Source organism: Schistocerca gregaria, chromosome 5 (genome assembly GCF_023897955.1).
Source record: "Schistocerca gregaria isolate iqSchGreg1 chromosome 5, iqSchGreg1.2, whole genome shotgun sequence".
NCBI classification, from domain to species: domain Eukaryota; kingdom Metazoa; phylum Arthropoda; class Insecta; order Orthoptera; family Acrididae; genus Schistocerca; species Schistocerca gregaria.
This window is the reverse complement of record NC_064924.1, coordinates 384,043,492-384,067,687: the sequence shown is the minus strand read 5'-3', so window position 1 is coordinate 384,067,687 and position 24,196 is coordinate 384,043,492. Positions and strand designations below refer to the sequence as shown.

At 44.8% G+C, this 24,196-nt stretch overlaps 1 protein-coding gene across 6 annotated transcripts in view; it reads left to right on the top strand.

The window, feature by feature from the left end:
• The window catches only part of LOC126273198 (band 4.1-like protein 4), a 1,244,225-nt gene that overhangs the window by 1,134,403 nt on the left and 85,626 nt on the right, over positions 1 to 24,196 (top strand). For all 6 annotated transcript variants that reach the window (XM_049976738.1, XM_049976736.1, XM_049976733.1 and 3 more), the window contains exon 8: positions 15,622 to 15,709. In XM_049976738.1, coding sequence (XP_049832695.1) covers positions 15,622 to 15,709 — 88 coding nt within the window. The remainder of the gene's footprint in view (positions 1 to 15,621; positions 15,710 to 24,196) is intronic.

Sequence of the window (24,196 nt, the reverse complement as noted above, 5' to 3'; positions counted from 1 at the left end):
CATTAACTGATTTGTTGAGCTGGCGTAACCTGTCGCCAGCACACCGATCGGCAAAGATGTAGCCTGAAGATCGATAGTAGGCGCTGGATCAAGCGCGCCTATTACGAGAGAGGCCAAAGACACACCAACAAGAATGGCGCGGCCAACGCCTTCTCGACAGCGAGTATTTAGGCCGCCGCCGCTGACCGGAGGGCCTCAATGACGCGCTCATCGAGTTTTGCGCGTGTCATTATCTCTCAGAGCGGGCTCGGTTCACGTCACAGAGTACGACAATACATAGCGACCAGATTAGTGATTACAGCGAGACTGAAGTTTGTAATAGCAAGTTTACCGATATTGTCTGCAAAAGGTCTATTATGGAAGAGCTTGTACCACAACATATGGACTCTATTCCAGTTAAGTTGGACTCGCATTCGGAAGGACGACGGTTCATCCCGTCTCCGGCCATCCTGATTCAGGTTTTCCGTGATTTCCCTAAACCCTTTCAGGCAAATGCCGGGATGGTTCCCTTGAAAGGGCATGGCCGATTTCCTTCCCCGTCCTTCCCTAACCCGAGCTCGCGCTCCGTCTCTAATGACCTCGTTGTCGACGGGACGTTAAACACTAATCTCCTCCTGCTCCTCCTCCTCCAGTTAAGTAGATGTTTCCAGTACAAGTAAATAAAGAACCGTATTAATCAACGTGTGCTGTTGTGTTATAGAAAGAGAATACTGGCCAGCAATAACAACATCCTCTCCCTTGCTTCCTTGCGGTACAAGACTCCACATTTGTAAAGTAATCAGGGTGTTTAAGCTGTTTTATACTTGGGCGTCCGATTCTGTTAAGAATCTCGGATTTACTGGTTAGAGTTAATACAGAGGTCTACCGAGACTCATTCTTCCCAGGAAACATTAGCGAATAGGGCAGGAAAGAGGGTGCCTCGACGATTGGGAATAATGAAGAAACACTTGCCGTTTGCTGCTCAGCCCGCAGCGTCCGCGCCCTTTGGGCGGAGGCGGCGCGTGGGCGCGACCTGACCTCCGGAAGAGAGAGATCGATGCGGCGCGGCCGGGCCACGCCGGGACACCTGTTGGCGCTGTTTGCCGAGCCCAGCAACACGTGGCCAGCCCGGCCGCGCTCTGCCGACACGCGCTGCCCACTGCCCGCTGCTCGCTGCCGACACGCGGCGCGTCGCACAGCGGCGCTACCCGTGCCTCGTCCCTCCCACGTCTCTGCCAGTAGAGTATTTCACATGTTCCACAGTTGTTGTATTACCAGTGACCGTGTTACAGACTGCTGCACATGGAAGAGCGTTGATCTGTACTCATGACAGTCTGGAAATTTCTCTCGCGTCATCCAATGCCACATATCTCTGTTTAAGAAACACACCTCTTCAAAGTTGTCTGTTTCATCCTTTTCATCATATTCAATTAAGAGAGTAAGGTCTCTCTCTCTCTCTCTCTCTCTTTCTCTTTCTTCCTTTCGTTCTTTCTTTCTCTGTCTGTCTCACACGCGTACATACACATGGGAGCGCGCGTGCATGTCACATGGTTTCTTTCTCACAGGTTGTTCAGGGATATTTTCTTAGTATTTTGTTTAAGGAACACGTATTCTCTGGTGGCTCGTAACAGGCTAATGATGTAATTGTGATTTAATCGGCTTATTATACCAGTTGCCTTTCGTTATGTGGAAATGCTCTCACAGCAAGTGGAAAGAACAGTCACACACGTTCGATTCCCAGCGGGGTCAGGGATTTTCTCTGCCTCGTGACGACTGGGTGTTGTGTGATGTCCTTAGGTTAGTTAGGTTTAAGTAGTTCTAAGTTCTTGGGGACTTATGACCATATATGTTAAGTCCCATAGTGCTCGGAGCCAGTCACTCGTAATCATTACAACGCGGAAGGATTCGGTTTCTGGTTCGCTCCTACAGGTAAGTGATGTAGCTGTCGCCGACGAGTGATGAGTCCAGCGATGGTATTGCTGAGCCGTATGCTTTGAATCCGCGGGTCCCTTCTGTCGACTACTTAGAAGATACCAGTAAATCCCCGATTGTTCAAAGAAGCGAACTCCTTTCTATCAGAAAACTTCAAACGACTGATTACTTTCCAAAAAAGGGCTCTGAGCACTATGGGACTTAACTGCTGTGGTCATCAGTCCCCTAGAACTTAGAACTACTTAACCCTAACTAACCTAAGGACAGCCGGGCGGTGTGACCGTGCGGTTCTAGGCGCTTCAGTCTGGAACCGCGTGACCGCTACGGTCGCAGGTTCGAATCCTGCCTCGGGCATGGATGTGTGTGATGTCGTTAGGTTAGTTAGGTTTAAGTAGTTCTAAGTCCAACAGGACTGATGACCTCAGATGTCAAGTCCCATAGTGCTCAGGGCCATTTGAACCATTTGATGTTGCGTTATGAACATATGGATGAAAGTTTAGGAACCAATTCCATGATTTTTAAGAATACAGTCTTATGATTAATAAGAAAACTCTCTCAAATGCGCCAGATTCCACAATCCTCTTCGTATGTGCATGCTACGAGGTCCACTCGACTCCATACCAGGGCACCGCGATCAGTTTTGGAAACGACGCTGTAAGTCGCGAACTCAGCTTTACACTGCCTCGCCACTGTATGAACTGAGCCAAATTTTGCAAGATTGCGTTTATTTTGACAAAAGAAACAGTATAAGCAGGTGATAATAAAGTAGAAATAATGTAACGAATACAGAACGTAAGTAACTGCAACATGCGTAACGGTAGACAAAAATTATCTTCGTTTTTTCCAACTTAACTGATTTGCACCCACACCTCCCGACAACGGATTAATGTGCTCAGTAAGGGGCGTCACCGCCTTTGGCAGCAATACAGGCCAGACAACGAGGGGGCATGCTGTGAGTGATGTCATCAGTCCCATGTTGAGGCAATAAGCCTATTATTCCTGCAGAGCTGCTCTGAAGACTTGGAGAGTGGTTGGTGCATGCTGACGTGATGCAGTTCGTCTCTGTATAGCATCACAGACACGCTCTATGAGATTCAGATCCTGAGAGCGAGCAGGTCACCCCATGCGTGCAATATCTTCCATTTCCAAGAAAACATCAATCACCTGTGCTCTATGAGGTCGAGCTTTTTTGTCCGTCAGTACGAACAAGTCTAGACCCACAGCACCTCGCAACGACCGCACTTGAGGTCCAGCGATATCGTCACGATACCTGACAGCAGTTAAACTTGCCGATTTACCAATATCATTTCATGAAAAGGTGTTCGAGTGGCCAACATAATCCTTGTCGACACCATTAAGGATCTTCATCGACATCGGTCTCTTTCCACAATGTTTGCATCCCGACGTTGTGTTCCACATTCCCTCCATGCGCGAATCCGTCTAGAATCACTCTCCAGATCGAATCGGGGCTGATCTGTGGAAAGAACATAGGCCCACTGTTCGACGGTCCAGGTAATATGGTGATGATTTCACTCTAGACGTTCCCTTCTGTGAAGATGCGTCAGCACTCTGCCGAAGCCTCCTATACACCGTTTGTATGATACACGTCCAATGGGTGCTGCGAAATCAGATGCCAGTTACAGCCAAATAACGGCCCTCTCTTTCTGATGTCACACGTCGTCGTCCTTCCCTGGTGTTCGGGATACAGTGCCGATCTCTATAAGCTGCCGCCACAACCGAGCAACAACAGAACGATTCACATTAAGCCATCGGGGCACATCAGTCTGCGACTGCCCTGCTTCCATTCTTCCTATGGCCCTCCACTGCAGAGAGTGTGGTAGGCGTCTTCTCTGTGCCATACTGCACCGAGTGACTGTGGATGTTGGACCACCCAGCAAACACTGCCCCGTTTCATAGTGTTCTGACGTCATCGTTGGCGCTGTTGTCCGTTCAGCGGAATGCCATCTTCCGTGCAGAAGACGATCGTACGGACATTTGTTAACAGCTTGTATGGTCATAACGTGAATCGGACACAGGTCTGGAAAATAGAGGTTTGTTATATTAATTTTGGGCGCCAGTTCGCATCTTTTACAACTTAATCTGAAATTAGCGTGCTAAATGGTTCAAATTAGTCTTAATCTGAAAATAGAGCATGTCAATACAAGCTATAAAACATGTTAAGTAAAACATGAGTAACTCACTTTTTTCGTAAACACAACAGCAAAAATATTTATGTAGAATGGCGTATCCACTACATTCCGTATGGCTCGAAGTGAGCTGGATACGCGTCTCCACCAGACTTCTCAGTCTTTCTTAGATTTGTCATACACTACACAAACTTCTTGTTTAGAATCAACATATATATCATCAAGTTCACTGTCTTCAATGAAGTTAGCAAAGCCTACCTGTCATTCAGATAAACATAACGAAAATTAAAGTTTTCTCTTATGATATGTACGATTTGTCTTATCAAGATCAGTTTTTTCTTCTTAATTTTCTGTTCTTTTGCATCTTCGCACTTTCTTTGATTTTCCTTCTCCCTTCTTTAATTTTTAACACTTCTTTGTATGACATTGTATGAAATGTGGAGCGTTTCTTTTCTGTGTTATATTTATACATCTGTTACTATTTTTGCAACCATGTAATTTTAATAAAAAATAAATCTATAGTTCTTTGAAGTTAGCTGAAGCACTCAGCCATTGGATGCCATATTACCCAGGGTACATCGGTTGACTAAATACATTAGAAAAATTAAGTATCAAATGCAAGCTATTAAATGCTGATTCTCGGGATGTAGAAATGTGTTAAGTTTATCTTGTTACAAATTCGTGTTTAATAATTACCTCTGGAAATTCACAGCAGAAACATTGCACAAACGGTGGCAAAACAAGTAACATTTCCATCCAGTAACCCAGTAGCATCCTGCAGAATAAATTCAGTCAATACCAGTAGAGCGTAGTAGCCTTCAGGAGCTTACAATTATCCACTTCATAGTGATCGACCCCTGGCTTTGAGCTCATATTCTGGTCACATTGCGTGACGAACATCGATGTGTTATATCTCGCTGGAGTCGTGGGAATGTCTACTTTTATTTGACGGATGAAGGTTACATTTTAGTTGAAAAACGGACGGCATACGCGGTAAGAAAGAGTACTTTTTGGAATTTTTTTGGCAAGTCTAAAACTTTAGGAGTCGCGCAAGTCAGACCGCAATTAGGAGAAAAATTTCCTTTGGCAATTTAAAGATACAAGCTGTTCAACTTCTAGACTAATTGTCGTGGCTTTCCAATTAGTCATTTTGTCCTAGTAATGGTGCGTTTCGATTGCTGCAATACGCTTAATAGTGATGCATATTAACGAGAGGAAAAGTGTAAATGCAAGCTACGTTGTTGCTTTTTACAGCTGTTATATTTTTATGCACGTAAATCCACATAAAGGGCTGATATGACACTTTGCTTTTGCATTTCTATGCGCCGCGTGCTCGCGTCGGACCTCTGAACCGTATTCCCACTTCACTGCTCATTTTTGCTGTTTTTACATCGCGGCTAACCGTCAGATAGGGAACAATCGTGCTCCCATTAGTTGTTTATTCGTGTGAGACAGTGCTCGTAACATAATTACTGGGCTTGTACTTGTGTGAAATCACGCATCATTTAAGGAGTTGTGAAAACTCGATGGTGATCAGTGTGCGTGCTTAACTCGAGGCCGAAAGAGAACAGGACCCGAGCAGTTCCGTATCACAGCCTGTAAAGAGAACTTATGAATGTCTCGGTATTACTGAAATTATAGTACTCGAATTTCATAAGGATATAGACAAAATTCCTGCATTGTATCTCTAAAAAAAGAGTTCTGGAAGAAGACAGAAGTTTCTAGTGGACGAGTTTGCACAGGGAGTCATGAAAAGAAAATTCACGACTTCTATGTGGAAAAGCAGTTTCCGACAGTGGCAGCCGTGTTGTAAAAGCTCAAGATTGAAGTGGAAGATTTTCCTAGAATGAGCGAAAGAACTATGGTTTGCTATTCGAAAATTGGACTTCTGATGCAAAAAGTTCAACAAAACATGTGTGCTGATGGCAAATAAGAAAAAGATACGAGTTTTGTGGTAAATAAGACACTTTCGCAACACTGGATGGACTATTTATTACACTGATTTGAGTTGGTGTGGTGCAAATCATTCCAGTATATTTGTCTGACAGAAACAAAAAATGCATCAGAAAATGTATACTGTTGCCACAGAGGAACTGTTCAAGAGTGGAATGGCTGGAAAGGAGGTATACAAGCACCGTCAGGTTCTGGAACAAGGATTATAATGTGTTGGACTGGGAATAGAGATGAATTCGTGCAAAATGCTAGCTTACGTTTTATCGACAAAAAGGAGGTGCACAGATTATCATTCTGAAATGAATGCTAGACACTACGAAGCGTTCTCTAAGAATTACCAAACAGATCTGCGATTGTTTAGGATCAGGCTCCATATCTCACAATGATAAATCCAGTATCACGAAATCAATCTAAGAAATGGAGAAAGGATTCTATTGTTGAATGGATGGAAAGCTATACTGTAGAGCTTCCATCTAATGCCACGTCATATGTGGAATTTACCAACGTTGGCCTTACTGGAATACGCGCGACCGCATTTCAGGGCGCTGGATTACCTTTTGGAAAGCATATTGCGATCAGTGGACTAGGAAATTAAACTTCAGTGGTTGCCTGTAGCGCACTACGAATTGACCGTCATTGAAATTATTTGGCCATGTTTCAAGGACAAGACAGCAAAGGAGGACAGGAATTTTAAAATAAATGATCCTTCACAGTTGGGTCGCTCCGCTCTGGAAAGTGTTCTCCAAAGTGTCTAGAGGAATTCTGTGAGTCACGTACACAAACTTGAAAATAGTTACGCACAACGAGCCCACTGTCTTGATATAGCAATACAACCGTTGCTGATCCAGGTAGACGACTGCAGTAGCAGCAGCGAGACCCCAGCCAGCAGCCAAAGTGATTACGGTAGGTTTTATTTCAGTCATCATTCTTTAATGCAGAATTTATTCCAACTAACCGACTTTTCCATTTACTGTTGATATGTGCTAGACAAATGTTTGTTTATGGTGAGCTGCTTCCATATCGAACATTTGTTTGAAATTTTCCATGTTATTTCCCTCTGCTCGCAACAGAAACTGAAGTCGGTAATGCTGTACTGGAATGCGGCTACGAAGTTGCCGTTCTTCGCTGATGAACAGCCGCTTATGGCGCTTTACGGCAGTGGTGGTGCGCTGGTGTGACAACGACGCTCCACGGCAACGTCGCATATTTTGCAGCTGCTAAAACAGCGACTTTACTAATTCTTAACTCACAAACACGAGAAGTATTCATGTACACGATGTAATCAACAAATGTTCAAGCTTAACGCCAATGCCTTGTCCGTCGCAATAGCCGTAATGGTAAGATCAATCGCAACGTTGTACGTTTGGCATTATGGCGATGAAACGAGTGATTTGAAAATAAGTAAAATCCGGCTGTAAATAGAACAAAGTTGTATCTTTAAACCGTGTAAAGGAAATCTTTCTCCTAATTATGGTCTGAATCTTATGCGTCCTTAAAGTTGACACTCGCCGAAAAAAAGCTAGAAAAAACACGGTTTCTCTTAAATATTATCTCGTATGTCACCCCCATTTTAACTACGATATAATAGTCATATACTAAATAAAACTAGACATTTCCACAATTCCGGAAACATATAACATATCGATGTGACCAGAATATGAGCTCATAGTAAAGGGTCAATCATTACGAATTGGATACTAGCTCAGAAAGTGGCAAGATGCAGGCGTATGCTATATTACCAGCTGCGTCAAATTCCCCCATCCACCCCTGCTTACGTATTTTTATGATCCTACGTATCCCCCTGGATATACAGGGTGACAATTATTAAACTATATGAAAAGAAACGTAAATCAGTTACAATCTACGGCGTGCACACACTTTATTCAACATGTAAACGTCACAGCAGATATTCGGATTTAGATTATGACATGTTCTATATACTTGCCATCACTGGCGACGATGTGGCGCAGACGAATAGCGAAATTCCGCCTGACCCATTGAAGTGTCGGAACATAGACGCTGTCTAGGACCTCCTGAATGGCTGTTTTCACCTCAATAATGGTTTTGGTGTTACTGCTGTACACCTTGTCTTTAATAAAGCCCCACAAAAAGAAGTCGCATTGTTCAGATCCGGAGAATATGGCGGCCAATCGAGGCCAATGCTAGTGGCCTGTGGGTACCCCAGAGCCAGAATACGGTCCCCAGAGAGCCCCTCCCGGACATCAAACACTCTCCTGCTTCGATGGGGTCGAACTCCGTCTTGCCTGAACGACATCTGGTCGAAATCAGGGTCACTTTGGATAATGGGGATGAAATCATCTTCCAAAACCTCCACGTACCGTCCGGCAGTCACCGTGACATCAAGGAATGTCGCACTGATTACCCTGTCACTCGACACTGCACGCCAGACAGTCACCTGTCGAGGGTGAAGAGACTTCTCGATCACGAAATGGGGATTCGCAGTCCCACACATACGCCAATTTTGCTTATTGACGAACCCATCCAAATGAAAGTCGGCTTCGTCGTTACATTAAACCAAACCATCAATTCGCATACTATTTACCATCATGCGCCGCGGCCAACCGTGCAGTCTGAACGTCCCAACGCAAATCGTTCAGAAGTCATGACAACATGACAATTTAGTTTCACATAGTTCAGTACTTGTCGTCATGTATTTGTTCAAACTAAGGTAGCACAAACTTTAACGCTATGTACTCGCATTGTGGAGGTGCGGGATTCACATCTCATCTGGTCTAACGGACTTTTAATGTTCTTTGGTTTCACTGATACATTTAAGGTGAATGCCAGGTTGGATCCTTTGTAAATGCCTCGGCCGATATCCTCAATCGTCCAATCAGTCATCATGCTCAATCTGCAATCACCTCGTCATCGTCAGGGACGTATAACTCATATCTTCATCGCTCCCTTCATCTAAGTCTAAATCTACGTACATACTCCACAATCCACCATATGATGCGTAGCGAAAGGTACCCTGTACCACTACTAGTTGCTTGCTTTCCTGTTCCATTGTCAAATAGATCGAGAGAAGAACGACTATCTAGATGCCTCCATAAGAGCCCTAATTTCACGTATCTTATCTTCGTGGTCATTACGCGAAATGGATGTTACCGGCAACAGAATCGTTCTGCAGTCACTTCAAATGCCGGTTCTCTAAATTTTCTCAATATTATTCCTCGGAAAGAACGTCTTATTCCTTACGCATCTTCGTAAAACATGTGTGTTTTTCGAACCTACCGCAACAAATGTAGCAGCCAACTCATAATTACTTCAATATCTTCCTTTAATCCGACTTGGTGCATATTCCAACACTCGAGCACTACTCAAGAATAGGTCGCACTAAAACCCTATATGCGTCTCCTGCACAAATGGACCCCACATTCCTAAAATTCTCCCAATTAACTAAAGTTGATCATTCACCTTTCCTACCAGAATCCTTACATGCACGTTCCATTTGATGTCGCTTTGCAACTTTACGCCTAGATACCTAAACGACGTGACTGAGTAAAACAGGATACTACTAACACTGTATCCGAAGATTACGGCTTTGTTTTCCCTACCCATCCGCATTAACACACATCTTTCTACATGTAGATCCACCTGCCTTCCATCACACCAATTAGAAATTTTGTCTAAGTCATCTATGTCATCGTACAGACACTCACCTTCGATACCTTCCGGCGCACTACAGCATCATCAGCAAAGAATTGCAAATGGCTCTCCATCCTGTCTGCCAGATCATTTATCTGCGTAGTAAATAATTGCAGTTCTGTCATACTTCCCTGGGGCGCTCTTGACATTACCCATGTCTCTGATGAACACTCGCCGTCGGGAACAGCATACTAGGTTCTGTTACTTAAGAAGACCTCGAGCCACTCACATATCTGCTATTCGTTAGCAATCCGCAGTAGAGCACAGTGTCATTTGCTTTTCGAAAATCTAGGAATATGGGATCTTGCTGTTGCCCTTCATCTGTAGTTCGCATATATATAAGCTGAACAACATGGCAATGTTACTCGCAAAAGCGTCTGGTTGTTCCCGTTCTGAAACAGCAGCTGCTGTCGGTGGGACCAGCGCATTTTGAGGCAGCGGCGAGAGGACGCCGGCCGACCGAACGCTGTCGGATGATGGGACTCTGCTAACAGAAGTAGAGGGAGGGGCTCGTAGAGCTCCTAATGGCGCGTCCGTCCCACGGGAAGCAAAGCCGCTGGCCGCTGCGCCCTCACACCAGCGACAGGGAGAGGGAAAGCTGCGCCTTTATAGTGTCCACTTGCCAAAGCTCTCCCCAACCGGCGCTGCAACAGGACCTCTCCTTTTCCCATGCTGACCACGTACATTGGGTTGCCATGCGAAAATGTCGCCAAATGAAAAAAATTAAAAGTTTCCATTACTTTTTAAGAATATACACTGAAGCGCCAAGGAAACTGTCATACGCATGCTTATTCAAATACAGAGGCACGTAAACATGCAGGATATGGCGCTGAGGTCGGCAACACTTAGATAAGATAACAAGTGTCTGGCGCAATTGATACATCGTTTACTGCTACTACAATGGCAGATTATCAAGATTTAAGTGAGTTTGAACGTAGTGTTACAGTCAACGCACCAGCGATGGTACACAGAATCTACGAGGAAGCGATGAAGTGAGGATTTTCCCGTACGACGTTTCACAAGTGTACCGTGAATATCAGGAGTCTGATAAAACATCAAAACCCCGACTTCGGGCTGCGGCCGAAAAAAGATCCTGCTAGAACGAGACCAACGACGACTGAAGAGAATCGTTAAACTTGACAGAAATCCAACCCTTCCTCAAATTGCTGCAGATTTCAATGCTGGGCCATCAACAATTGTCAGCGTGCGAACCATTCAACAAAACATCATCGATATGGGCTTTCAGAGCCGAAGGCCCACTGCTGTACCCCTGAGGACTGTACGACACAAATCTTTACGCCTGGCCTGGATCCGTCAACATCGGCATTGGACTGTTGATGACTGGTCGGACGAGTCTCGTTTCAAATAGCGTCGAGTGGAAAGACGTCCACGAGCATGGAGACAACCTTACGAATCCATGGACCCTGCATGTCAGCAGGGGACTTTTCAAGCTGGTGAAGGCTCTGTAGTGGTATGGGGAGTGTGCAGTTGGGATGATAAGGGACCCATGATACTCCTACATACGACTCTGACAAGTCAGACGTAAGGATCCTGTCTGATCATCTGCATCCACTCATGTCCATTGTGCATTCCGAAGGATTTGGGCAATTCAAGCAGGGCAATGCGACACTCCACACGTCTAGAATTGCTACAGAGTGGCTCCAGGAACACACTTCTGAGTTTAAACACTTCTGCTGGCCACAAAACTCCCCAGACATTAACATTATTGAGCGTCCAGAATGAGATTTTCACTCTGCAGCGGAGTGTGCGCTGATATGAAACTTCCTGGCAGATTAAAACTGTGTGCCCGACCGAGACTCGAACTCGGGACCTTTGCCTTTCGCGGGAAAGTGCTCCACGATCTGAGCTACCGAATCACGACTCACGCCCGCTCCTCACAGCTTTACTTCTGCCAGTACCTCGTCTCCTACTTTCCAAACTTCACAGAAGCTCTTCTGCGAACGTTGCAGAACTAGCACTCCTGGAACAAAGGATTTATCATTCTGGAAACATCCCCCAGGCTGTGGCTAAGCCATGTCTCCGCAATATCCTTTCTGTCAGGAGTACTAGTTCTGCAGGTTCACAGGAGAGCTTCTGTATAGTTTGGAAGGTAGGAGACGAGGTACTGGCAGAAGTAAAGCTGTGAGGACCGGCGTGAGTCGTGCTTCGGTAGCTCAGATGGTAGAGCACTTGCCCGCGAAAGGCAAAGATCCCGAGTTCGAGTCTCGGTCGGGCACACAGTTTTAATCTGCTAGGAAGTTTCATTATTGAGCATACCTGGAATTCCTTGAAACATGCTGTTCAGAAGAGATCTCCATCCCCTCGTACTCCTACGAATTTATGGACAGCCCTGCAGAATTCATGGTTTCAGTTCCCTGCAGCACTACTTCAGACGTTAGTCGAGACCATGTCACGTCGTGTTGCGGCACTTCTGCTTGCTCGCGGGGCCCCTACTTGATATTAGGCAGGTGTACCGTTTTCTTTGCTGTTACTGAAGGAGTGTTGTTTCACTGCAGAAATTGGCACGCACTTTCAGAAAAAATCAATCCATGCGCATGTTATTCGTAACGTGATAAATCTCACAAATGCGATCCTATACGCAGAGTGGTGAATGTCATGGAAGGCACTGGAGGTGACATCGGTCGTCGACTGTTGAATGCTATGCTATGCGGTTTTCTCCGTCCTTATTTTACTCAGTCCGAGTAGAGTATCTGGAGGCCGATAAGATGAAGATACTGCAAGTTAACAGCAATCACAAGGTGCGAATTGAACGATCGTATTATCACCAGTGCCATTCTGTCAGAACTCCATAAAAAAATACTACATGCACAACTCCAAAGAGAGCATTTATTAGGTATGTTTTTCGAAAATTTGTGTTTACTGTTCAATATTATTGTATTGTCTTTGAGTCACTAACTTCGCAAGATAACCATCTGGTGCTTCTCACAGTTTCTGCACAACATTTATCATTTATGAAAATTGGATATATTAAATGGCTCTTGTATGTTTCACTTGATACTGTGAATTCCCGTTGTTGCTCGTATGTATGTGAAAAATACAACTAACTATCGGATATTTATTGAAAGAAGTTCCCACAAAGTACATATGTAACTTCTGCTTCTCTTCTTTAGCATCCACAATAACACGCTTTCCCTCTGGAATAACATTCCCATTTGCTATATTTTATTCTTCCAGCACAACGTCAGTCCTATGATGCTATACAACCAGTGCAACTGACCTTTCATCTTAACCTCACGCGTTATACACGCACTTAAAATACCGGCCGCTGTGTTCTAGGCGATCAGTCCAGAACCACGCGACTGCTACGGTCGCAGGTTCGAATCCTGCCTCGGGCATGGATGTGTGTGATGTCCTTAGGTTCGTTAGGTTTAAGTAGTTCTAAGTTCTAGGGGACTGATGACCAGATTTTAAGTCCCATAGTGCTCAGAGCCACTCCACACACTTAAAAACAACTAACCTTCGATGTTCGGTGTACACACTGCATTGCTCCACAGCAAATGTCGTTGGCGAAACAGAACTGTGTTTAGATAAGATAGCAATATTTTGCTGTCTTCATTTGCCTTTCAACGTTGTAGCTTCTGCAGAGAATCTGGCAGTGTCGATACTAAGCTTGCTATCGCTACATTTGTCCGCACTGCAGCACTACATCTGAATGCGACATAGAAGTGACGGAGGTGGATCTGCCAGAAGTACCTCTATAGGTTATTTAACAAGATAGTGACACAAGGCTTCTCTATTACCAGCCAAACGCAGTAACAGAATGCTTTTTGTTATACAGTCGTTTGCAAACGCGCGGACTTTTGTTAAACATCAAGAATTAGAGTTATTGATGCATTAGAAATTTTCTAGTATACACAGCATGTGCTGCCGCATTTCGATACTACCGGTGCTTCTCCTCAACAAGCGGACTCGGATTCACGATACGTACTTTAGAAGCAGTCTGCGTAGGCCGCCACGCTGGCAGTTGTGCTGCGCGGGTTGCGAGAGTAACAGGCGCGGGCAACAGGGGATCTTTCTTGTTTGTTCAGACGTGGTATTTTCTGAGCCAACACCGCTGCGACCAGAATCAACATTTCTCCTAACGGCCTACTAAAACTCGTGTTCGCTACGGCTGAGTGATGTATTCACTGAGCGTTTATAATAACATACGACCATGAGCCGTGTCAGCAACGGTGGCGCCGCTGTTTTGAATAAGCCCCGGTTGTGCCTTACTGCACTGAATAGGTTTCATCACATGCGTTTCTTTTGCTGACACATTGCTTTTATTAAGTGATTATTTTCGTTCTTAAAAGTGAGTGTTCTGATTTTAAAAATAATAATAAATGATATAAGTTTTATGTTAATCTACCGGCGGTCCCTTGTCTGTAGAAATATCTATCTTTCTAATGGCTCGGTAGTATCCATCTGTTCCTTCCTTGTGCTGATCTGTCCATCCCTAGGTAATTAATACAACCAACATCCCATATGAAATGTTTTGCACGTTCTTGTCTTTCCTTTCCATTTTTCCCTCCACTACTCATTGCAACACCAACTAACTCTGGATGATATTGTGCGTATATGGTACATACCTGTCTCTATTATCCAAGCATGTTTCGTGGGTAGATTTGTATCAGGCTGGGCACGTTAGTCGTAGCAATGCTGCACTAATCAATGTATCTAATGACCTGAAGCATGCCACCGGTAACCGTGAGGCCATGATACGCACACTGATACAACTCAGCAAAGCACTGGATATCAACTTTGACCTACTGCTTAGAAAAAAACTACAACTAAAATTTCGAAATTCCCAGGTTTGACTAAAGAGGCCTGTTCATTTTCGGCAGCATGTAACCGAAAATCAAACATAATATTTACTTGATCATTTAAAAAACATGTTTTGAAATTGTTTCAGGACGTAAAATGAAAACGTCGTCTCAATTAAACGAATGTTTTACGTTAATCGCCCTACAAAGATGAACCAACGTACTACTGATTAATGATTAATATTTTCAAACAAAATGAAGTTGTCGCTATATTTTGTGCCCCAAAATATTTTTTTTTTTGCTTTGTAGCCACTTTGAAAGCACTTCTCTGCTATGTGCAATGACACAACTCAAAATAAACGTGATTCTAATTAGGCCCCCAGATTAAGACTGGCATCCAAGATATGCTACAAGACTGCACCCTAAATAATCAGACGAAAATATATTTTTCAAACTGACCAGCTTTTACAGTTCTTCGTTGATATAACCTTCAGTAGATAATGTGCTACCTATGCTATTTTTAATGATTACAATTATTTTAATATGTATTTTTTACCAAAAATATTGTTTTCTGGACTTCTAAGTTTCTAAACATATACTGATTTTCTGTGTGACGCATTTGCAATCTTCATGAGGTTTACATTTCTTCTCACTGTAAAGAGCTCCATTTTGTAATGAAACTTACGTCCTGTGTTTTTGATTATTCATAGGGTATATAATTTTGTTATTTATTCAATTTCTACAGAGTTGTTGTCATAGTAATTCTATTAAGTGCACTAATGTTGTCTGCAACAAAATATGAAAAATGATAAAAATAATACTTCTGTGACAACGTGAGATAGTAAGCAATAACATGTTACAAGAGTTAGTTACTGAAAAGTCACAAGTGGTCCAGTACTGGTGTGCCGAAAGGGCTCTACAAAAACTAATTTACATTACACGATAAATCTAATCTTATACTGAAATTCACACAGATGAAAGCAAGTTACATTTCTAACTATGTTTTTGGGGGCTTTAATTAAACGAGGTCCCTCATGCGTATACCTACAAGCTAATTCAGAGACGTAATGTTTTAAAAAATATGTTCCTGCATTGTCTAAACTATTTTCAGTGCTCTTCACAAAACACAGCCACATTACTGGCAGTTCCGACGGTAATCTGCTTGTTTTCACTTGCAGAGGTCAGCTACCAGCAGTGGCAGAGCTGAACTACCTGGACAAAGTGAAGTGGCTGGAGATGTACGGGGTAGATTTGCATCCTGTGCTGGTAAGTAACTTTTCCATTTAATAAACACCGTTCTCGGGCAAACAAAATGGGCAGCCTTCTTACAGCATTTGAATACAACCTTCCAGTCTACAACAAACAGCTGCTTTCTCTAATATCCCACTGACAGAATTATTTCTTAGAAGCTTGCCATGCTGTTCGCTAACACCACCTTTCCCCATATTAAAACCCACCCATCTACTCCCTCCCTCTCTCCCTCCCTCCCTCCCTCCCTCCCTCCCTCCCTGCCGGTCGCGGTGGTCTAGCGGTTCTAGGCGCTCAGTCCGGAACCGAGCGACTGCTACGGTCGCAGGTTCGAATCCTGCCTCGGGCATGGATGTGTGTGATGTCCTTAGGTTAGTTAGGTTTAAGTAGTTCTAAGTTCTAGGGGACTGATGACCACAGATGTTAAATCCAATAGTGCTCAGAGCCATTTGAACCAACCTCCCTCCCTCTCCCTCTCTCTCTCTCTCTCTCTCTCTCTCTCTCTCTCTCTCTCTCTCTCACACACACACACACACACACACACACACACACATATGTGTGGTGTGTGTGGGGGGTGTAGGTTTTATCCACTCTCTCAGGCATACGTTCAATCAGGTACTGTCAGGTTTCTTGGGGAATGGTAGCCCATTCTTCAAAGAGTGCTGCATTGAGGACAGGTATCGATGTCGGTCAGCGAGGCCTCGCACAAAGTCGGCGTTCCGAAACGTCCCAAAGATGTTCTGTAGGATTCAGGTCGACAGTCTGTGCAGGCCAGTCCATTACAGGGATGATATTGTCCTGTAACCACTCCGCCACAGGCAGTGCATTATTAACAGTTGTTCGATCGTGCTGAAAGAAGCAAGCGCCATCCCCGAACTGCTCTTCAACAGTGGGTAGCAAAAAGGTGCTTAAAATATCAATGTAGGTCTGTGCTGTGATAATGCCACTCAGAGCAAGAAGGAGTGCAAACACCCTCCATGAAACACACGACCACATCATAACACCACATCCTCCGAATTTTACTGTTGGCACTACACAGGCTGGCAAATGACGTTTACCGGGCATTCGCGATACCCACACCCTGACATCGGGTTGCCACTTTGTGTACCGTGACTCGTCACTCCACAAAACATTTGTCCACTGTTCCTTACAACAAGCGAGGCGTCGTTTGGCATTTAGCGGCGTGAAGCGTGGCTTATGAGCAGCCGTTTGACATTGAAATCCAAGTTTTCTCACCTACCGCCTAACTCTTATGGTACTTGCAGTGGATACTGATTCAGTTTGAGTTTGAGTTCTTGTGTGATGGTCTGGATAGATGTCTGCCTATTAAACATTACGGCCCTCTTCAATTGTCGGCGGTCACTCTCAGTCAAGTAATACCCAATCACCTGACCACGTTCAAATTCCGTGAGTTTTACGAAGCGTCCCATTCTGCTCTCTCACGATGTCCAATGACCACTAAGATCGCTGATACGGAGTACCTGGTAGTAGGTGGCAGCACAATGCGCCTACTATGAAAAACGTATGTTTTTGCGCGTTTCCGTATACTTTTGATCACATAGTGTATACCTTGCAGTGTTACAAAATGTGTACTATAAGAGTAGTATCTATTGTAACCACAAAACAAAACGACATTTAACCCTTTGAACGCTATTCAGTGACTGAGAAATAGTCAAATCTCCGGTGATAAATTCCCTCTCTTGGCCAGTTAAACTAGTTCTACGTATATGGAGGGAATGGTCAGAGAAGTACCTGGCAGCAGTCTATATCATGGAGCTGTAGCAATGTGTTCGTGGTCAAACCGTTCTGTAGGCGGGAACGTACAAGTAACGGGCAGGCTTGAATTCCTTGTCTCACCAACAGAATTATTTCTTAACAGCTTGCTTTACTGTGTCCTCTCACGCTCTCTTCCCACAATAAGAACACACGCACAAAATTCCATGTTCCTTCGAGTCATCAATTTGTCACCTGCCTTTGACATGGGCGTTGTAGTACTATCGTCTCTGTAGAGCACCAAGAAACCTTGGATTGGGTCTACTTGACTTATAACATCCTATCACAAGATGTCCACAGTATTATTGTTAGGCGGGGTATGTCTGCTTAGGACAGTATTGTCTGGTGGAAAAGTTCTATTTCCATGTGTCTCCGGCTGGGTATTCTCGAACACACAGAAACCCTTGAAAACGTAGCTCAAAATGCCGGTCATCGGCCTGCAGTGTCGTGCTTGATCATTCTGTGTGGGGGCCTTTTATACGACGAACTTGTGTTCAGAAAGTGATACCAGAATTAAAGATCACAGACATTAATATTTGGATATCTACCAACTTTTCCTTTCTCTTGCCTCCATTCTACTAATCTACACCTCCCTTTCCCCTCTCCCTATCCCCCAAAAAGAAGATCCATAGACAGATACCATTAGATCTAGCTGGCTGCCAGCTGTAAAGTACCAGCTTAAATGTATATTTCACATCGAATGTACGATGTCTGTTTAAGAAGTTATGGTATTTTTGTAATTTAGGTTGTCGTTGTAGTCCACTTAGCGTGATTTTTTTAGTTGCCCTGTTGGTAACCATGTCTGAAAACTGTTTTATAGTATTAGCCATATCGCATATTTATTGTGCTGACAGCTGTCAAAAAGGAAAAAAAATGGTTCAAATGGCTCTGAGCACTATGGTACTTAACATCTATGGTCATCAGTCGCTTAGAACTTAGAACTACTTAAACCTAACTAACCTAAGGACATCACACAACACCCAGCCATCACGAGGCAGAGAAAATCCCTGACCCCGCCGGGAATCGAACCCGGGAACCCGGGCGTGGGAAGCGAGAACGCTACCGCACGACCACGAGATGCGGGCGTCAAAAAGGATTCATGTGTTATTGTAGCATCTGCGATTCTTTATTTTTTGTAATGCTTGAAATGTTGTTGTAAGAACAGAAAGAAGTGCAGGAAACTTTTAGAAATGTTAAATATTGCTTTCGGGTGTGTGTTATGAGTAAATCAACCTCCTTCGAAGAAGGACGTGAAGACGTTAAGAATGGGGAGCGCCCTAGTACATCATCAACTGATGAAAAAATGAAAGATATTGTTATGAAAGATCATCGAATCCCCTTTAGAGAAGTCGCTTATGATGCTGGCGTATCAGTTGGCTCATGAAATTTTTTGGATATGAAACGTGTGACGGCAAAATTTGTTCCAAAATTGTTGAATTTCTAGCAAAACCAATAGCGAGTGCAAATCGCTCAAGAGTCGCTAGATGGAATACAGGTTTACGGATATGACGTGTAGATTAAGATTCAGTCGTGTCATGGAAGCATTCCACATCGCCAAGGCCGGAAGAAACTCAACAAGGCCACTCGAATGTGAAAGTTACGCTCACTGTGTCTTTCGATTTTGTCCATGTAATGCACCATTTCTTCCCACAAGGTCGAAAGGTCAATAAGGAGTAGCACTTAAAATTTCAATGCTGTCTGCGTCGAAGAATTCGAAAAAAATCCCGGATTTGTAGCGAAACGCTTCATGGTTTTTGCACCGCTTTGTAAGTTGTTGCTTGTTCGTGAATCTTTGCCGAAAAACAATACTGTAATGATGGCTCAACCTCCATATTCGGCAGATATGGTTCAATTCGACTTTTTTCTGTTCGAAAAAGTAAAGAAAACTTTACACAAGTGTCGTCTGACAATCAGAGGTGAGATTAAAAACGCACTGCTGAGAAAGCCAGAAGCTTTTGCAAAGGTAATATTCCAGACCTGTTTCGGAGATTGGAAAAAGCTCTGTCATAAGTGTATAATCCATAATATGGATTATTTTTAAGGGAATAGCATTCATGTAGACGAAAAAATAAATAAATTGCAGAAACTTCTTGGACTCACCTTGTATAGATATTGTAAACCCACTAGTTTGTGTGGGACACCGCCTTGAAACAAGAACGTGGTAATAACAAATCCAAATTACGTTCCCTTCTGGTTTTGTATCGTTTCGCTATATTGTGGAAACTACTGTGTATTTGTAAACCCCTCGAAGATTTGATAGGACCCGCGACCCAAAGTGTCCATATCAGAATGTATATAGAGTATATTTTTTCCTCCCTTCGAACCTCTGGGTCCGTGCCAGCGAGAACGAGTGCCATGGTCAGTGTGGCGTGGGCGTTCCTTACGGCCCGCACACGGCAGGCTTCCTCATCAGGCACCAGCCGTCCAGCGCCCTCCGCTCAAAGGAGCTGAGCTGCCTCTTAGCCCTCCCGGCCTTTGCGGGGTTAGTTCCGAGCGGTCCTCCTGCAGATCAAATGGAGCCACCAAGTGCCGGCGGCGGGAAAGGGAGGGCAGGGGAAGCCAAGGAGCACGGGGGGCGGCGAGAGCTGGGCCACGTAAACCGACTCGACTGCCAAAGAACATCGGAGGTGCCACGCAAAGGGCCGCGGAATCCCAGAGGTTGCGTGCAGTTGGGTCTGAGACAGTTCATAGCCACAGCGAGTCGCTACAGGACACCCCCAACACCCTTGCAACAGACCATACTAATGATTAAATTCTTTCTGTCTTTTCAAATCCATGAACACTGGCTGTGACAAAACTTTATAAACATAGCAAGAAATTCCTAATTTGTATGTCTGTGTTGAACCAAGAATTCGTAACTAAATCCTGCCACAATGAAGTAAAATATGTCCATTCATTACCTTAAACCTCAATCTCCTCAAAATAGTACCTCTTTTAGTAAATCTGTTTCATTCAATGCATGATGATAATATTCCGTTTGTAATAATAATATCTACCATCAGATGAATAAAATAATTCCTAAGAGCACGATGTTGTGCTTCCTTCCTGTTAAATCTCATTGCCAGGACATCCCACTACAACTCCCTTCTCCTCTTCTCACGATCAACACGTAACACCTGCTTATCTTTGCACTGTGTCTGACAAGGCTGCACGACATAACAAAATAATATAAATATTACATGCGCGTCCTAAGTCATCCAAAACAAGAAAATTACCATTAAAATTAAATACACACTCCTTTCATCAGATGTATCGTGTGAAAAATGGACAACCTATGTGAACTGTGAGGTGCATGCTTCCCTTCCCAAACGGATCGTGCGCCGTGACGTTTCACCGTGATGTTTTCAATGACGGAACGTGGCGACCTAAACCCTTTCAGAGGCACTACTCTCGAGTAGCTGCCGACTAACGCATTGTCTGATCAGAAGTCTCTCGACCCCTATCACTATACATTAATAGTGGGTTTTTCCACCTTTGCCTTTGGAGGAATGGCTGCCCGTCCCTCCTCACGATCCGGAACCAGAGATTATGTTGCATTATAGGGTCTGGAGCGAAGTCGATGTTTCGACTCATCCCAAGGCGTTCCATTCGGCACAGGTATGAACGTTGTGCAGGCTCATTTCAGGAGCGTCATTGTCCACAAACCACTACCTCACAAGTGCTACTGTATGACAGGGGGCATAGTCATGATGATACAGACTACCATCGTCTCTAAACTCTTCTATGAGCAGAACAGAATGGTGTACAATGCGTTCGTATGCTTCTCCATTTAGCATTTTCTTAAACACACCCTAACCACGAAGAACTCCCACGTACCGTAACACCACCTCCTCCGTAGTTCACTACTGCCACTACAAGCAATGGCCGTTAACATTCTCCAAGCATTCGCCAAATCCAAACCCTTCCGTAGGATTTCATCACTCCAAATAACTTGTTTCTAGTCTTCAAATGTCCAGTAACGTCGTTCTTTGGACCAACTTCAGCTTTGTTTAGCACTAACTATAGACACTTGAGTCTCATGAAAAGTTGCTGACCATTGTACCTCATTCTTTTTAACTCCCTACGGGAAGTCTCTGTGCTAGCTCGACTGTCAGTTTGGAACTCATGAAAATTTCCTTCCGCTGATTTTACGCTGTTTTGTACAACCGCCGTCCGCAACGCTCAGCGATCCGTGACCGTCAATACGTGAGGTCCGGCTGGTCTTGGTTTAGCTGTGGTCGTTCCTTAGTGCTTCCACTTCACAGTCAAATCACGAAAGGTCGACTTGGGCTAGTTTAGAAGGTTTGAAATGTTCGTGATGAATTCGTTACGCCCCATTGCAGACTGTTAACAATGGTACGAGCATATGGACTAGATGCCCAGATACGTGAGTGACTCGAAGACTTCTTAAATAGTAAAACCCGATATGTTGTCCTCGACGGCGAGCGTTCATCAGAGACGAAGGTGTGCCAAGGAGGTGTCAGAGGAGTACTATTATTTTCTATGTAAATAAATGAACTGGTGGACAGGGTGGACTGGAATCGGTGGTTGTTTGCTGATGATGCTGTGGTGTACGGTAAGATGTCGAGGTTGAGTGACTATAGAAGGATGTAGAATGGTTCAGACAAACTTCCTAGTTGGTGTGACGAACGGCAGCTAGCTTTAAATGTAGAAAAATGTAAGTTAATGTGGATGAGTAGGAAAAATAAACCCGTGATGTTACAGCATTTTTAGTGTGCTGCTGTACACAGTCACGTCATTTAAATCTCTGGGCGTTGCAGTTTCTTGCAGAATTTTGGGAAAGTGTCGTTCATCTGTAAAGAAGGCCGCATATAGAACGTTAGTGCGACCTTGAGTAGGCCTATTCCTCGAGTATTTGGGATCCGCACCAGATTGGATAAAGGAAGACGACGAAGTAATTAAGAGGCGTGTTTGGTTCGAAAACACGCAAGTGTTACGGAGATGCGTCGGGAACTGAAATGGGAATCCCTGGGAGGAAGACGAAGTTGCCGGCCGAAGTGGCCGAGCGGTTCTAGGCGCTACAGTCTGGAACGCGCGACCGCTATGGTCAGGTTCGAATCCTGCCTCCTGATGATGGTTCAAATGGCTCTGAGCACTACGGGACTCAACATCTGAGGTCATCAGTCCCCTAGCACTTAGAACTACTTAAACCTAACCAACCTAAGGACATCACACACATCCATCCCAGAGGCAGGATTCGAGCCTGCGACCGTAGCAGTCGCGCGGTTCCGGACTGAAGCGCCTAGAACCGCTCGGCCACCGCGGCTGGCTAGGGGACTGATGACATTAGAAGTCCCATTGTGCTCAGAGCCATTTTGGAACCTCTCGTGAGATCTTGCGGTAAGTTCCGCATTATGTAGGGGTGTCCAGATACTGTTGTCAGATAGCGTATGCTGAAGTCGGATGACATCGGTTTGGCCGCAGCTTATGGCCTCTGCTTGTCAGATCTGGAAAAGAGGCAACGAGGCTAGCAGGTACCTAGCTCGGACGCGATAGCCGCGGTTGTGCGCGGAGGAGAGACAGACGCTTGGCCGGCTCGGCGTGTTCTTGAATAATGCACGCCGCTGACCGCGCCTGACAAATTGAGGCCGCCCTGCTACCGGCGGTGCCGCCGTGGCGCGATTTATGCTCGTGACGTGGGGCGGGGGGTAGGCCGGCGAGGCGGCCGCGGAGGGACCGGCGGCCGGGGCGCGACTCGGCCGATGCGTATCGCCGCTGCAAGAAGCTGCCGGCTGCCGTGGCGCCATTAATCCGCCCGACGCCGGGCTTTTTGCTCGGCCACACCCCGCACCTGTGCTGTGCCGCAGATAAATCCACTTCTCACCAGCCTCTCCGCGCGCACAATGCCGTCGCCGAGCGCGCGTCTCGGGCACGCTGCCAAATACCTCCCACCCCCTTTTGCAGAATGACGCATATTTCTCTTTCGAAGATGTACACCAAAAGGAGATGCGGCAGCAATGGTACCATTCACCTTACATTGGCTGGTTACAATTAAATTGCAGATACTCACGGAGGTAAGTATCGTACGACAACGAAACTTGGCAAATATTGCAATACGTTAATGCTTAACTGATTTACGCTGGCATAAAATTAGTTCCAATTTTGGGCCACCCGTTGCAAATTTGGCGCTTTACAACATCTCATCGAAGTCTCCGATGCTCATATTGAACAAATTTTGTAAGCAGCGGTTAATAATAAAATCAGCATTTTGTCTTCTTCCTTTTTGGACCTTTTCTGCCCGTGTTCCATTTCTAATCCATTACATATAGAAACATTCACACGTCTTTCATGCGCCTGGTCGTCAAAACTGAAATTAATTATTTTCCACCGTAAACCGGTTCCGCATTAACGCTTTAGAATATCTGCCACGTTTCGCTGCTATACGACAATTGCAGCCCACACTATACCTCTGTGAGTAGCTGCACTTCAGAATGAGATTTTCACTCTGCAGCGAAGTCTGCGCTGATATGAAACTTCCTGGCAGATTAAAAATGTGTGCTGCACCGAGACTCGAACTCGGGACCTTTGTCTTTCGCGGGCAAGTGCTCTAACATCTGAGCTACCCAATCACGACTCACGACCCGTCCTCACAGCTTTACTTCTGCCAGTACCTCGTCTCCTACCTTCCAAACTCTACAGAAGCTCTCCTGCGAACCTTGCAGAACTAGCACTCCTGAAATAAATGATACTGCGGAGACATGGCTTGGCCACAGCCTGGGGGATTTTCACTCT